Genomic DNA, 17394 nt, shown 5'->3' with positions numbered 1-17394 from the left:
CTCCTAAAACGGCTGCTTCCTTCCAGCAGCTGCCCAAAGAGCATCATGGGACTTGTTTGGAAAAAACATCCCCTGGCCCCTGTCCCTGGCAGAATTGGCAGTATCCTCGCCACTCAAGAGATTGTCTCTTAAAATGCTGGTCCAAACTTGAGTGCATCCATCCATGGAGGAGAAAGCGTGCTGATTAAGCCCATTACATCGAAGAAATGGTTCTGCTGGTGGCAGTAGCCGAAGTGCTGTTGGTTCTGTGTTTGGCTGTGGAGTCGGACTCTCTCTGCTCACCCACTACCTTTTACAAGAACTGCTGGATCCGACGCTTCCCAGGTCTTCTGATTGACCTGCGGGAATCACAGAAGAGGGGAGCCCAGGTGCTGAAGATTTATGCAGAAGTCTCACCCCAACAGTGCAGCAGAACCTGCTGCCTTCTGAGGAATGGTGAGTGTTTCTTACCAAGATCGTGGCATACATTAAAATTTATATCACAACATTTGAGGAAAAACATTTTGGGTAATTTTTATCTAAACATTCCTTTACTTGCAGAAGAAATAATGAAAAAAAAAAAAAAAAAAGAACCAAACCCAAGTTTGCATGTATTTTTTTGAGGCAGGAAAGCAGAAGCACATTGTAACTGTTCCCCCACCTTCAGTCCCATAGAAAGAAATCTGATAATCTGAATTTTTTAGAAGACTACACTAGAAACACATGAAAATCTGAGAGTCTGCTTTGAAATTTTAGATCTCTGTTACAAAGCTTGAGGGCAACATTAAAACAATAACTCTTCAGGATCCATCACCATCTACTCCTGTAGAGAAAAAACAGTGACACTGATTCCAGCAGGACTCTTCCTCATGGAGTATGGTACTAGACTAGGACATGGTGAGGGGAAAGGGGAGGGAACACACAATTTGTCCTTCTCTGAAACACAAGAATATTCATTTTCTTGGAGAGAGCACTTTTGTTCTGTGTTTACGCCATGTTTCTGGTGCAACCCAGGTATAAAGTTAATATGAACAATAAAATTAGAGCAATAAGTAATAGCAGTTATTCAGCTGGCAACCCCGTTTCCCTAGCCTTGTAAACTCAGACTCAGAATAAAAATAAGAAAAATCATTGCTTTTCTTAAGCCCAAGACCATACTTTCTCTGTATCACACTGCGCTGGTACACTGTAGGAGTATATTTTAGGAGTGTGCATGAAGTGTGTATCTGTGGTGCCTAAATTTGACCGCAAAACTCAAAAGACTTGAAAGGTTTTTGGATATGGAGGATGAAAGTGAGGTACCAGTTACTAAAAGCAGTCAATATAAAATTTGATGAAATTTTGAATTATGAGCAAAAATATGACCTTGACAACTTGACATTGACATAACTGATGTAACTGCCAGCTGCATTCCAGGGAAGAGTCAACTTCTGTCTTAAATTCTATGAGGAAAGAACAATTTTGACAAAATCCAGAACATTGTATACCTGGGTCTGAAGGCAAGGGTACATACTGCTACATGTGATGCAAGTGAAGAACAGTTTTCTGTTGGAAGAAAAATCATCAATGTGAAGAAATATCTGAAAATTGTGATTTTTCAAACAATGACTTCAATAATACCACATTGTTAGTGTTTGCAGACTGTTTAAGAACCCTTGAACAAAAGATATCACAGAAAAGCAAGTACTACATAGATATTTCACAGAAATATTTGAAGGGCTTTGTCTTTTAGACTGTTAACTTATGCTAAAAATGATGCAAAATGTTTACTGATGTCTAGAAATATTTCTATATTCAGAATTATTTTCTTAAAAACAGTCACTGGATTTTAAATTCCTTTATCTGTAGAAGCCAATGTTTTTTATATATCACCTGTTGAAATGCCTGTAGTTCTCAGGAAATATATCAAAATAGTTATGGACTGGCTAAATATGCTTCTCTAACACTACAAAATGTTTCTAACCTTTTAAAGAACAATGTAAACCAATTGGTATATAATAAAGCCAGAGCTTTCTATAATCCCTATAAGATTATCATTCTGTCTTCCACAAGTTATGTTCTTCTATTGTTTTGATAATCATAACCTTCTTTGTACTGGTCTCACTTTCATAAATATCTACTCTAAGCTCAAGTTCCTATGACATAGAACTGGAAACTGATGAAGCCTAACTAGAGGTAGATATAGGACGTGAAAATTACATCAGTGAAAGAAAAATTGCTGATTATTATCTTTGATTAATTGTATACATTTTTTGAAAATACTTCGCTCTTAGGGCAGGTAAGTGCATTATGACAGAAAAAAAACATTTTCAAGGTGTGTGTTTACTGTGTTAAATCTATGATGCAGTATTGAGGCTACTAGATGAAAAAATACAAATAATACAGAAAAGATAGTAAGCTCAGGTTTAGTCTATTTTCTTTCTTTTCTCATTTGTACATAGGTTAGGGATTTTTTTTTTTTAGTTACACATAAAATGGAAAAAGTTGCATGACTTTTTCTGTTATACATTGCAGAAGCATTAACAAATTATTTTCATTACTTACACATGTGAGAAAAGTGTTCAGAATAAATACCTAAATAAATAGAACACATTTATAAAGCCCTGTCCTGCCAATACATTTTTAATTGCAGGTAGCCGTATTAGTTCAGGTATGGAGGCTACATTCAAGGCAGGTAAAATGAAATAAATAAAACCCCCAAAACTTCGTACGACTAAACCAAAAACTAACATTGATCCTGTTCCAAGCACATTGATGTAATAAAATAAAATTAACTTTTGACTTGAGATTTTGATGTACTGTAAGACTCTGAAAGAAGAATCTTTCCTGCTTTTTATATAGTGTGACTCTAATCATAAGTATTTTAGCATATATTTTCAATCTAAATCTTAAAACATTAGGATTTGCACATCTATATACTTTTGAAAATCGGGTTTCAGCGACAAGTTATTCAGGCATTTTTTCATTATTACTTTAGCCCTGATTTCTGATGTGGGAAGGTAAAACTGAACCTCCAAACATAACTGAAGAATTGTCTAAACTGCTCTATTCACAGAAATACAATAGCCCAAAGGCAAACATAGAAAATGAATGGGAACTGGCAGCAGGGCAGGATGTCACTTACTTATTGTAGTTCAGGATGTTTTTTAATAGTCTGGGTGAAATGAGTGGTTGCAGTCCCGTTTCAAGCAGACAGGTATATTACACAAAAGAAAACACTTTAAAGCTGCCTTCCTTGATAGCTTTACTTTTAGAAATGGTCCACTCACTGCATGAGAGACATGAAGGCAGGCAACTGGTAGGGGGACTACAAGATAAAGCATATAATTTTATTTAATCAGATACATTTAGAATTCAGATGGCTATTCGATTCCTTTTCTCCAGAGGTAAAATAAGAATATAATTGTAAGTAGTTCTGCTTTTCTGACTGGATACTTAATTAGTTTACATGATAATCAGAGAACCACAGATTTAAAGTACTATGGAGCTGCCCAGTATTAATCATCTTCTGATGTTAAATAATATAATAACATGCAAAATGCAATGGTCATTATGCTGATAAGCTCAACTTTATTCTTGTTGTCTTATAGTTTCCTGCAATCTAGCAGTGTTCTACCATGGAGCCATTCATGAGAATATGAATTGCCTGCACATGTCTTGCCCAGCATTGGAAAGCTGCATATTAAAGGCTCGAGTCAATGTCATTTTGTACAACATCACAACAGGTAATTAAACATTTCACTTATAAAGGCTGAAAACATAGCAACTATAGGAAACATTAAAATTATACTAGGTCAGTTGCTATGCTGGAAGATCTTCTGAATTAACATGCGATGCTAAAAAAGCGTAAGACTTCTCTCCTTATTCATTAATGTACCTACTTCTGAGAATACTTCCCCCCTTTCTTCCATTCAATACATGAGAAAGGACCTTGAAGATACATCCTGCTCTCAAGAGTCATGCTCTGAGTACCTAATCGATACTATGCTTGGGGAAAATACCATACCAGATCTGACAGACTGAGAGGCGAAGCTGCCACTGCTCCATGTCCCCAGATCCAACCAGTAGCAAGGCTGAAAGTGTATTCCCATTAGGTACATGCACAAAGAGCACACATACCTACCACAAGTATGCATATATACACAACCAGCCACACGGGTAACCCAGACAAATGCATAAAGCAGACACACGAACACAGGTAGCACCAAGAGCCTCATCCTGCTTTTTCTGGCTGCACAGGACGGAGATCTGCTAGTGAAAATATATATACACACATATGTACAATGTGAATCCCCCCAGCTGGGCTCAGATACTCAGTCTGCCCAGCCTGGACCCGTTTCCCCAGTTGCTGTCACCCGGATTTCCGAGCCCCCGAGGGTGCAGCCCCCCTCCAGTTGCTGGTGCAGACTGTCACTCACCCCCCCCCCCCGTTTGTCAGGACTCCCCTACTCCCCAGTAGCCTAGATCCCTCCCTTTCCTCACCTTTGGTTCCTTCCCTAAGCATCCCATAGTAAGTCCTGTGCAATCCCTAAATGCACTTTCCTTGCATCCCATGAAGTGTCCCATAACCCTAGGCAGTGACACCCCCAGTCCAAAAGGTGTTGATGGGTATTATTTGGGCTCCCTGACCTGCCGTTGTCTCCATGTGCTCCTTTTGTGGGTGTGCAGATGAGCTTTTATCGCATAAGCTAACATTGTTTATGATTTAATAGGGATTGATCCAGATCTTCTTATTTTTGAAAAACTGACATCCAAAGAGCCACATACTCACTCCACACCGAGTAAATATGAAAGTCAAAACAGCACAAAGTCCACCAAGTGGGAAAGATGCCAGCATCATAATGCCACGTCGAGCTCTCTTCTGCTCCAAGCTCCCTCTTCTACCACCAGCCACAGCTTAACAGCAAACACTTACACCTCCAGCACAAGCCTGACAGTCCAAAAACCTGAGGTTACTACTTATTCCAGGGCAGAAACTTTTCCACCAGATGATCATTTTGCTAAGAGGACATGCACAACTTCAGTAAGCACTATGTCAACCACCAGCTCAGACAAGAAGGCTGCACGCTCAACTTTGATATCAAAGTCTGCCAAGGTATTATCCCACATGCCCACTCCTCCTCGTCTGAACAGCAGTAAGCAACACTTAAATGAAACCAAAGGCTACAGTGGTAGGAATTATACTTCGGATAATGAGGCACCTGCTTGGGAAGCTGCAGCCTTGGGTGTCTGGTTGATTCCTGTTGTTTTTTGCTCTTCTCTCATCTTCCTTTGCTGTTGTACTGTTGCTTTCACAGCAGGGCGTTGCAGCAATAGGAGAGGTCAGTATAAGCCGATAAGGAGAAGAGGAGCAATGTCGAGACAATTCATAAAATATACTGCTGTCAAAGGTGATTTGTAAAATACTGTCACCATCCTTGTTTTGGAACAAATAGTTTTTTCAAAATTAATCATATATACCAACTTATTTCTTTTACAAAACCAAAGATAATTTTTTCACTGATGGTTTCAGAATCTTTCAGTTGTAATTTAATTCTTGACAGATGAAACAATTCCCCTGTCTCTTTAGGTAAGAAGTACACACTCATAGCTCCCACTGCATGCTCAGAGGTGTTTGAGCACATTTTGGCTCAAAATCCGACCCAGACTAATGCCTAACAAACAGTATACACTTTCCTTAACTTAAGAGAGCAGATTCACTGCAGCTGTACGTATCCTCTCCCCTGACTTTGAACTAACCTGAGAAAATTAAGTATAAGTGTAATCAGTAAAACCGACCAAAGTTTTATAGTATCATAAAATCATTTAACCCTAATCATCCTTTAATTGCCTCAGATCTCATTGTTTCTATAAAAACTATCCATTTTTTTCTCCAAGTTCTAGATTTACCTTTTTTCCTCATTTATCCCTAATATTGAGACAAAACAATTTTAGCCAGCACTCTTTACTCCTTCAAAGAAAAACGCCAAAAAGAACCCAAGTCCCCAAAACTACTGAATTCCATAAACTCAAACCCAAACAATTGATCATTCAATCTTTATGCTTTACTTTTACCCCACTTCTCACTTCTGGTAACAAGAAGCACCCTCAGACTTCAACTGCTTTTGTAACGTTACTTGCTCTGCACTGCATTGACAAATCCATTCTGTTGTTGGCTAAGGAAAACACAAATGTAGCTAACATTTGTTCATGCCTTGCAATTAGCATCAGTCTGTGTTGCCACCTTGACTTGCTTTTCCTTGCCTACTTGTATTTATCATTCACATCATTAGCTTTTTAAAATAGGGACAGTCATTTAATGTATGTTGCACAGGAATACACAAAATGTTCTGAAATCTCTGTAAATTACCTTTATAATAAAACCCCCTTTTTTGTTTCCTCATCCTGTATACTCTATTCATAAAATTGCTCCTCCTGAGTATAAGTCAAGCAACTAGATCAACAAGGTAGCAAGGTATTTCCTTGCCTTACCTTACTCAGGAAGTTTGCTTAGCAAAGCAAACATTTTCAACAGTAACCAGGATTGTTCTTCCTCTTTTAAACTTGTCGACATCTCAGTGTTTCTCACTTGCTGTAAGAAGTTTCTATTTCCCAGACAAGTGTAAATGTTATAAAAGGAAACAATAAAAAATAGAACTGCTTGTCACGTCTATGTGGCAGTAAATTATTTTAAAACTAGTAAGATTCATGCAATATTCAAAGACTGCAGTGATGAGGTTATAAGGCCACATGAATACCTCATTACAGTTGAGCAGGTTGGTTTCAGAGGAAAAGACCTAAAATTATATTTCAGCCCACATTGATCAGCACTGTAGCTTAGAAAACTGAAGTTAAAAATCCCCTTGTTTATATTATTTGATTGACCTTGTGTGCTAATTTATATGTAATAGAAGAGGGACTGACACAGGATGAGAACATTTTAAAGGAGTGGGGTTATTTAATCAGTTGAAATAATACAAAAATTCCTTCTATTTTAGCTAGAAAAATCAGGTATGATTTGTTTTTAAAGGCAGTTCTATGCTTATATGTAAAGTGATACAAACTCTGGAGATGTGCCCACTGTATGATGCACTTGTAAATTTGAACAAGCTGACTTTTATCATCAAATTGTACTTTCTTAATTCATCATGGTGCTGAATATAGCACATAGTTTAACTATCACTAAAAATTTCAACTAAGAGTGATGAGACCCCAAGGGCTCTTCTGAGTTAGAGGAAGCTGACAGATGTTCTTTTCCAGGTTTTTAACACCGAAAGGAAAAGAACTAGGAGAAAGGAACCAACATACTCTATATTGTATCAAAGGATGAATACAGCGACATTGTAAATAAAGAACGTATGTCTCATCATCTTAGGGTAATCTTCATGGATCTGACCCCGAAATAGAAAAGTCTCAGGTCTGACTCATTTCATTAGGAAACAAAGGCACACGTATATCAGAGGAGAAACTCAGTTCCTCATCCTGTAGATTACTGCGATGTGCTTTATATCCTTTCTCCACAACTTACACTGGAAATGGTGATGTGCACCAAGACGGTCAGTATGCTCTTTTTTAGACTAGGAGCTGCAGACCATGTGGTTCAGGATTCTCTTTGTACAGTGCTCTACCAACCATTCTCTGTCAAATTCTGAAGGAAATATTCATGGCTCAGTGAACCACCTTTCTGTTAAAGACACAAGCATTTATAAAGTCTTAACCAGAAAATGAGATTTTTCAAAGTTCATGTTTTGATGTCTACCACAGATAACGGTCAGATGCTTCATACATCATGACAACCTGATCAAATACATTAAATAAAAAAACTGATTAGCCACATGCTCCAAGTCAACTTGCACTAATTTCTTTGTCCCCAAGTCTTCAGTATCCATTCTTATACTGACTCTTCTTCCTATTCAGGCTGGGCTGCTACCTAAATGCCCCACAAAACACCTGCTGACAGTCTGCAGTGCTGCCAACTCAATAGTGCTTGGCCTCTTCCAGCTTAACTCCTCCTTTGCTGTAAATGATCCTCCACAGCAGCTTGATTCAAGAAGAAGAAAAGCTAGTCATAGGGGATAGATACTACTATTAGATTTATATTTTTTTAAAAGGGAAATCAACTCCTGAAAAAGTGAAAACTTGCTATTCTTACACCAGGGATGTCGTATACCTACAAATGTAAAGACTAGCAAAGAAATCCTTTCACTAGACAGGATACACTCCAACATGCCAGAAACACAAATCTCTGCAAGGCGGCATTAGTTTTACTAGAAAGAAGTCATAGGTAATATACTACTTGCTTTCAAACAGGTGGTTTTTTCACCTCCTTTTACTCTCAGAAAAATAACTTCTATCTGACCATTGATCAGTTGTGTGATCTGCAGCAAGTCACAGTCATCCCTGGTGTCCATGGTTTCTTCATCTCCAGATTAGTGACTGTATAATGCACTTAATAGCACCTTGATGCGCCTTTGATACTTACCCTCAATATTATGTTCTGTAGAATCATATAATGGAGCTAGGACCTCAATACTCACCAGAAAAAGAAAATGAGACAAAAGTGAAAATTTCTGTTTCACACACACACACATGCTTCTGGGGCAGGATGGAATGACTAAAACATACAAGATTGTTCTGAAAAATCTTCTAGGTTTGTTGGCATATAGAGAAAAAAATAGGCAGGAAAAGGGTTATATAAAGCACAGTAGCAGGACTATTTTATTACAGACTAGGAGAGCCACAATAAATACATACATACATTTTAAGTATGAGGGAAAACAAGAAATGGGTAGAAAGATAGTTTTTCCAGACAGCACATCCTTTTTTAGGCACTGTCCCTTTATCCCATATTTGTGCTTGTAGCAATGTTATGCATGAAAATAGGGCAAAAAGTGTCAACCCCAGCCAGGAGTACAAATTAGTTCCCTGAAGACCATGAGATTATCTGTAGGGGTTTACCAACTCTTCACACACAGCCAGTCACAGTCAGGGCTTAGGGCCTGCTGAAGTTACAAGTAGTTGTAACATCTACTCTCCTTGCCAAAGACTAAATTATGTCTCTGTACAGGCCTTCTTGTCTAATCTGAGCAAGAGATTATGCTTAGTGTCCAACAGCCCTTTTTTAAAGGGCAAAAGTGCGATAGAACATAGACAAACAACCTCAAGAAACTAGCAACACTGAACATCTCACTTCACAACTCCTAGCACACTGTTTACTAAAGACATCTTATGCCAGTGATTACAGTAGTTTCTAGATGCAAAAAATTAGCCCAAATGCTGACAAAGCCAGTTCTTTTCCAGTTTGACCAAGCGCTAGATCTCAACTTTTCTTTAGAATGTTTATATGGGAGATAAAAGAAAGGTTAGTCTCCTCAACAGCACCAGCAAAACTATACATCACAACTATTCCAGATGGCTAAGAACTTAATTCATGTGAGGTTTTTTCCCATTGGAGATGATGGCTTATTTTTCCTTGCTGTAAGGAACTTACTTTTCCACTTTGCGGGGGCAAGTGTTTGGATTTGAAATGAGACATCTGCTACTTGGAGGTTAGAACAGTGACTGCAAAGCAGCACATACAGTAGTAGCCTTCCTGCTCAAGTTTCAATTTGTGATGCACAGGGTTGCCTGAGGTCAGGGCTATCATGAACCAGCTCAATGTTCCTCTTGGCCAGTAAATACCAGTAAAAGAATTACCTATGGGAACAGCCAATGCCTCTAGATATTATGTGTGGGTTTTTGCTCCTCCTTTCTTTCAAATTTATGCACTGGGGGGGCCTAGCCTGCTTCTTGATTTAAGTGTTACCTACCTACATTTCTAAGTAACATGAGCACTTCCATGTAACAAGTACGTACATAGACACAGGTATGTATAGAGGGATACACACCTTAGAGTCATGCATTTACATTATGATGCACATGATATATTAATAAGTGACGATTGCTACAGATACACTTATTACTCTGCCATACAGTTGCTTAACCTGTAAGTCTATTACTCTTTAACTCTTCACAGTTTTTAAACTTCAGTGCAGGTGTCCAATGACATGGTCTGCAAGAGTATTATACAGGAAAATAGAGATGTGTAGCTCAGTTCATAAAAACACGTGCTATATTATACATCATCAAGGTTGGGAAGACTCCCACTGGAGTTAACATCCTACTGTTCTAGGTATTCTACATAATCACAGAGAAATACTGCCACCCTCAAACACAAACAGTTTAGAGGGGGAAGCAGAAAAACAGAGAGAGAAACATCCAAGATGACAAAGAGCTCAAACTATAACCCAGGCTACCTTTGATCCAGTCCACTGCATTACACGAGATCTGTACTGTAACATATAAACCATTACTAAAAATCACAAGCGTAACTCTGAATTTTATATTGCATTTGATTCTAGCAGCTTGATTTGGCACTTACAGTATTAGAAAGGTTTTTAATTTTGCTCGCATGTTTCTTAGCAAGGAGAGGACATGAAGACAACATTGAAAACCAAGGTTGGAGGTCAATCTTGCAGATTTCTAAGGCCAGCTGGCCAAGTGTTCTATAGCCATAGGGTCATTAAGCCAGATACTACTGGAAAATTGGTATCTTTGGCAATTAATTCCTGATGGTAAGTGTTGGATGTGGTTAAGGAACACAATGAATTAGTCCCACCATTGTTCTTTGCCAGTAGGTATAACCTATTGTTGGTAGAGACATCTGAGTGTCCTGACACTCAGGAGACAGCAACCTTTTATCCTGCCTGTATTTCTTGAAACATTTATAGAATGTATATAAGCTAGGCTTGAACATTTCAGAGGGAACACTAGAAGCCTGTGCATTTTAGGTTTTCCGTTAATTAGCTGTGAAGCTAATGAAATGCTAACACAATCAAATGAAAAAATCAATTTCCCTTGCTGTGCTGTTCTTTCTACCAGCCATTAGTATTAGTTAAGTCAAATTGCTATTTTAACTACAACTTTCAAACAGAGTTCTGCTTAGGTCCATTTAAAGTCTATGAAGAGCAAAGGAAAATCGAACTGTCCTCTGTTGCAGAGAGGATTTTATCAGGTGCTCCTATGTCCTGAGTACATAAGGACAACTTTATGGAGAAAAGCAAGCTTATGGGGTTTTGGATTTCTTAAAACATTTAAGGGCATTACTCATGACGGTCTGGTACAAGACATGCCACTGCAAAACAGAAGTTAGTTACATATGCTTGCTAGTACACCAGTCCATATGCAAGCACTGACAAAGCTAATTAAGGAAACATTTTTCTTGTGTACATACTAGAACCAAATTGCCTTTGGCATAAAGCCAGGCACAACTCCACCATCCATACCACTCTGAGTCAAACTGCAGTTGCTTCCTCAGTAATTTTGGTTTCACAGCTGTTCAAAAAAGATTAGGAATTACAGAGATATACTATTTCAAATGAGAATTTTAAACATTACCCTCATTATCCTTGACTAAAGGAACAACCTGATAACAGCTAAAACTTACCCCATATTAAGCTTCTGCTAAAACTTCATATTAATACAAATCTAAAAGGAAGGACCACTAAATAACCAAGTTGGTAAGTGCAAAATTGGAATTATAGGCCAAGCATTTTCAATCTTAGCTACAGCTCTGGCAACTTCTCATAGGGAGTAAAAAGCTGCATTAAACTCAGTCTCCTGCCATAAGAAAACAGTCCCTACCTAAGAAGACTACTTCCAAAACTGACAATGTTTTGGAAATGGGAATACATAAACCCTTTGGCTGTATGCAAACACAAAACAATGAGAAATCCTAGCAGTCAGTGAGTCAAGCCACATAGGACACCCTGCAGAAATCAATTCCCTTCAGTTGTCAATGTCCTTACTCTTATGCTGCTGCTTCTCAACAAGTTGCTGGCAGGGCCACATGCTAGGTTCTTCTTGTAGGTATGTAGAATCCTTAAGTCTGATGAATAAAAACTCCCTCTGCCCCTTCTAGAAAATGAAAACTTTCTCTCTAAGCTGAAATCTTAGTAAGCCAGGAAGGTACAATAAAAGCAAGAAGAGTTACGTCCTTTCAAGCTGATATTTTTAAGGGCTTTTTTTTTTATATATATTAGCCATGAGAGGGCAATAGAAGTTGCCTGTGATTCCAGTGCTTCAAGTCAATTCCTTTCAAATACAAATTACCAAACACAAGATAAACACCTATATAATTTCTTTGTCTGTGCTTCACAGCAGTAAGCTGGATGCTACAGATGTTTTTTTTCCTTGAACAGCCTGGGTACATTCAAGAGACAACTCAGCAGGCCTCAGGGTACCAAGACTCAGTCCATTCCTCACCTGACTACTCACCAGCTCTCACTTTCAGCAACTCTCACCATTCTTCCTTTCCCAGGTATTTTGGTATCCTGTCAATAATTGCTAGTTCATCTGCCTACTACCATCCTATTTTCTATCTTATTTTATTCCACCATTTTAGAGAAAGGTATTTTTACTTAGGGTATTTGTTAGCCCTCATGATGACAACTGAGAGAACCTCATACTGCTCAGTGTGTTTCAACACCTCTCCAAAAGTTAAACTAATTAGGCAACATTACCTTTATTTTACAGGAGTACAGATAGAGAAAAATCTGACTGACATTTGAAAAGCATTTAGAAAGTTTAGAACTCTTAACTTTCAGACTCTTAATTAATGGATCTAGGAGCCTAAGTCATTTCATTGTTTTTGACATTGTTACTGTGAGTTATATGCCAAAAGATACTGTGTGAGAAGTGATTAAGCAGAGGACTGAACCAGGATCTCCCAAGCTAAAAGCACAGAACAATGTTCAAGTCACCAATATGACTCAAAACATACTTTATTCAAAAAACAAGATTCATGGAACTGAAAATTATGTTTACAAGAAAATCCAGTGGTAAAGAAAAACCTGATTACTACTGAAATTATCATCAAGTTTCATATTTTCAGTTAAGGTTCTGAATAATTATGTATCCATATAATATAGAAATATTAACATAGTAGTTTAACATTTCTGTAATAATCAGGTGTACCTGCAGAGTCTGCTCTCATGGTAATGCTTGTATATTCAATAGTTTCTTCACAGACTCCTTATACTGAGACACGTTATTTTCTGTGTCACCTTCATTTTTAAGTGCAATTACAGAGTTTCTGTAATTCTTAACCACTTCAGATGCAAGAAGCTCTTCCTTAGTTACATTACTGACATTCTCTGAGGCTTTTATTCGAAGTAGTGTATCCAAGGCATTTTTCTGAGAACAGCTATTTTCCCAGATATATTCTTCCATGTCTTCCTCAGTCTTCTCGCTCTCCCACTTCTCAGTTTTCTGAAAGAGAATATACAGTCTTAAAAACTATTTAAGACTGAAACAAAGCTACAATAATTTGAAGAAACTTATCTCTCATACCAATTCACTTTAAAAATTACATTCCTTGTGGAAGCTACTTCCCCTCCTCTAAAGAACAAGGCCTGTAACTCAAGCCTCAAACAGAGTTCAAAGGGTGCCTGTATGCCGTGCATTTTCTGTGCAGAATGAGTTTCTTTCCTCCCACTTCTCCCATTCTTTATGTAACTGGCAGATATAACTAGACAAGTCAGAACAGACTATACATAATGAATAACAAAAAACCTTGTAAAAGTAATAATTTTAAATAACCTTAAATGCTCAAGCTTTGGAATTAGACACCTAGCTATTATGTTCCTAGCATATGATTGTTATGTTTACATTGGCTATAAGACACACAGTGAGACAGCTCATACCAAGTAACCTATGATGAGAGACAGCAATCCTTCAACATTAGGGAAATGTTTTAATTGTGACTCATAAGGAAAAGCACCACCAGTTAATCTATTTCCTCTTCTGCAAAACAAATTGTTCCTCAAAAGAATCTCTATCCAGAAGGTGCTAATTTTTACCTAATTAGCATTGCAAGATTAAACAGGATCAAAAGTTGAACACAGACAGAAGACATCATCTCAGGGCCTGTAAATACTTGGCTTGTGCAGTTCTTTATAAATTTTGTCTTTGAACATTTCTCCGATTCAGCAGGCCTTCCTCTAGCTTCACAGACTGTTTAAGGGATATTTCAAATGTTATAACCTGCCATTTTTATATATTTTGGTTTTATTGTTCTTTGGTAAATATATATGCTTAATAGAGATATTTGTATTTTTATATATTGTAGATTGTATATTTATTTGTATATTTATAATTATTTAGTATTCTACTGATGTAAACAATACATAGTGTCCTATTATTTCAACTATATAAATCACAATTTGAAGTATTTTTGGTGGTTATGTTTTTCTCACAATTGTTGTAGAAATCATGTCTAAATAAAACTCATATTTCTCTAGGAGTAAGTTCAAAGAAACATTAAAGTACTTACATCACATGGATTTTTTATTTTTAAATCCCTTGCCAGAAACAGCTCTTCAGTAAATTTTTAGCTATGCAGAACCCAAATAAACCTGGCAATCATGGGAGCGTTGGGGTCTTTTTTGTTTGTTGTTATTGGTTGTGGTTTTTTTTCCAGGGGGCTAGGGGGTGGGTGCTGTTGGGTTTTCATTTGTTTATTTTATTCTGTCCACTAGTCAACAACATTGCTGCAGTCAAACCACAATACTTAATAACCTTTAACTAAGACTAAAGATTTTTCTTCCTACAAGCCTGTGTGCTTGGGTCCATCTATCTGAATTTAATAACACTTTAACAAAGCTGCATCCTGTACCTCATAAATGGAATCTCTTGTCTTTTAAATCTGAGTCCAAATGTTTAGTCAGAAACAGTGATTAACACTGCTAAAAGGCTCATGTGACTGACATTAAAACCTGGACACAATACAACACAGAAGTAAAGAACCTCATTCAATTTCTAGAGGGGGAAAAAAAAAAAAAAGGACATACTGTAGCCTGTATTGCTAAAACAGTAGCACAACAAGTGGGTATAGTAAAGTATTCCTTGTATGTTTGAAAAATAGTGCAATTCAATGTGGAGATTTACACAGTTTTAATTAAGTTAATGACATCATCCTGTTTTACATATCCCTTGTTTATCTGCATAGTGGTCATCCAAGACATTTTTTCCCTGAACTCCAAAAGAATTTTAAAGCAAAAGCTTCTCTCACAGCGATAGGGTTTCTCAAGAGTAAGGGAATATGGGTATCACTCCTGGTCACTCCCTGGACCAAACTCATGTTAGAAGTTCAAACAAAAGACCACTGTGAGGCTTTTAACACCTTTAAGTTATAGCAGAGACAACAAGAACTAATTACAGTTATTACATTTATCTCTTTAGGAAAATCCTTCTCTGCACACGTTAACTTACAGGATTTTGGAGATGCACACTAATAAACAGATTAAGATTTCCCCATCTCTTTTGAGCAATACAGAGCAAGAAGATTCTAAAGCAGGCCAAAGAAACTGTTAAGTATTCTTTCTTAGAATCCTTCCCAGCCGAATGGTGTGTCAAAATGGATTTTAAAACAAAATCTGACTTCTGGGGGGGAAGGGAGGAAGGGAGGGATTTGACTGTAGGGGGAGATTTCAAAATCCATTCCTAGCCCTGCTACAAGAAGGCAGTATCCATTGCTGCAATGTTGGTGGCCGTGCCTCAAAATGAAAAGTTATTCTACTGTACACAGGTCCAGACATACATCACAAACAGGAAACTGAACAGAAACCAGATTTTTGCAAACTGACTGTATTGAGTGAAACTTAAATACCTTTCCAACGAGATTTATTACAAGAGAAAAAGTGAATCTGGAATTATATTTTCACTTGAAAAAGTACCCTAGGTAGACAAGCACCCATAAACTCTGAATAGTGGAAATATTACAAGCGTAGTCTCAGTTTGAAGTGTTATGAAGAAAACTAATGGGACAGTGAAAGAAACTTCAAAAATGAGGTCTTCATCACTCAAAGTTTTGTTCATTGATTATTTTTGTCCCCTACAAATTTAAAATGTTAGTAAACACTGTAGTTCAGAGTCTTACAAAAAAGAAAAAAACTTTAAAAACTGGAATACAAGTGTGGCATTGTATAACATTTTTCTAGAATCCCCACTTAGCAAACGAGATTAAAAAAAAATCAAGAATGGATATTTCTTCAATGAATTCACTAAAAATGATTGCTTCATTCTATCACATGTAAGACAATCTCAGTAAGTATTAACCAGCCTGGCTGAAGCTGCACTCAGCTAATAATTTCAACTGTTTCTCCTACCAAAACTTCCAGTAAGAATCGCAACCAAAGAAAAAAAAAAATCACCAGAAAACAACTTTTCATATAAAGTCAAAGGATCTAAACCTATTACTGAAGAGGAACAGAAGAGTGATTTTTTTTTTTTTTAAACACTTTCCAATGCAAATATAGAGAATTATTTTTTCAATGCCATAAACAGAATAAGGATTTGTGTCTAAGCAAGTCTTATGCTACTGCTTAAGCCAGTATTTTGGGAGGTTTACAAGTCTTTATAGTGCTTAATCTGAAATGCTGACACAGTATACATACTAAAAGAGTACCCTGGCCAGTGAAATTGCTTTTACTTAAAAGTCATTAACAAAAAGCTTCAATTTATATTGTACCTCTAAGTTTAGAGGAAAGAAAAGCATTTTGATCACTTAGGCACTTCACCATCATTTTCCTTCTTTTTTTCCTGCCAGTTTAACTTTTGTAATTTTGCTGTCACAGCAATATGGAAGAGGATTAGAATTATCAGTTCTCTGGTGTTTCTTTTGGGGAAAAGATTTTAACTAAAATTTGGAAGTGGCACACAAATCTTCAAGGAAATTAAAAACATGATTCATGCTAGTCAATTTTCTTGTCAATGTTTGAACAGTTAAAAATTCAATGCTGTTTAGCAAAGACTAAGTATTTTAGTGGGATTTTTTTTTTTTTGAGGAGAAGGAAAGTTCTTTAAATTGCAAGTCAAATTTCAATCTCTGTATAGCCTAGAATAAATACACCTATTTCTTAGTACTGCATTGAAATAAAAGATACCCTGTGTGGTACAATAACCACAGATTTTCAGGTAATAAATGACAGCTAAGATAGCATTTTCCAAATTATTAGGTACCTTCAATCCAAAGAGGAGTTGCCAAAACAATTATGTACTTATCTCTTTGAATATATTACAACTTTGACCTGTACTATTTCGTTAGCAACTTAAAGAAATATCAACATGAATTTGTAAAAAGGCAAAACATTTGTATCTGAGATTGGACACAAAAAATTTTAATTGCTTGGTGATGCAGAATATGTTAAAATACATTCTTCTGAATGAGCAGAACATTATTTTCTAGGACACAGCAATGGCACAGGGAAGGTAAGACCTCTAGAGCGTCAAGGAACATCAGAAGAAAGACTGTTAGGCCTAAACATTCCAGTAAGGTACAAAAGTAAAACAGAAAAGGAGAACAAGCAAAGAAAGAACAGAACTTTGCCTCAAAAAATA

The 17394-nt window shown here is 37.0% G+C and overlaps 2 protein-coding genes across 2 annotated transcripts in view; one reads left to right on the top strand and one right to left on the bottom strand.

The window, feature by feature from the left end:
• Positions 1-206: 206 nt before the first annotated feature.
• MANSC4 (MANSC domain containing 4) lies at positions 207-5958 on the top strand. Its single transcript, XM_052789693.1, has 3 exons — positions 207-435; positions 3570-3704; positions 4692-5958. The coding sequence occupies exons 1-3, from the start codon at positions 207-209 to the stop codon at positions 5378-5380; spliced, it is 1053 nt and encodes a 350-aa protein (XP_052645653.1). The 3' UTR covers positions 5381-5958.
• Positions 5959-8648: 2690 nt separating this feature from the next.
• Positions 8649-17394, bottom strand: part of MRPS35 (mitochondrial ribosomal protein S35) — a 29940-nt gene continuing 21194 nt past the window's right edge. The window contains exon 8 of the mRNA XM_052789694.1: positions 8649-13266. Within this exon, the coding sequence (XP_052645654.1) occupies positions 12988-13266 (279 nt within the window). The 3' untranslated portion in view covers positions 8649-12987. The remainder of the gene's footprint in view (positions 13267-17394) is intronic.

The sequence above is a fragment of the Harpia harpyja genome, chromosome 6 (genome assembly GCF_026419915.1).
Source record: "Harpia harpyja isolate bHarHar1 chromosome 6, bHarHar1 primary haplotype, whole genome shotgun sequence".
NCBI classification, from domain to species: Eukaryota; Metazoa; Chordata; class Aves; order Accipitriformes; family Accipitridae; genus Harpia; species Harpia harpyja.
The sequence above is the reverse complement of the archived record's forward strand: the minus strand, read 5'-3'. Positions and strand labels throughout refer to the sequence as shown.

Bases quoted from the DNA above. Each gene is read 5' to 3' on its own strand.
- MANSC4 (XM_052789693.1), top strand. From the start codon at position 207: ATGGTTCTGCTGGTGGCAGTAGCCGAAGTGCTGTTGGTTCTGTGTTTG. The intron at 436-3,569 runs GTGAGTGTTTCT...GTTGTCTTATAG, and splicing joins CTGCTGCCTTCTGAGGAATG to TTTCCTGCAATCTAGCAGTG. The intron at 3,705-4,691 runs GTAATTAAACAT...ATGATTTAATAG, and splicing joins TTTGTACAACATCACAACAG to GGATTGATCCAGATCTTCTT.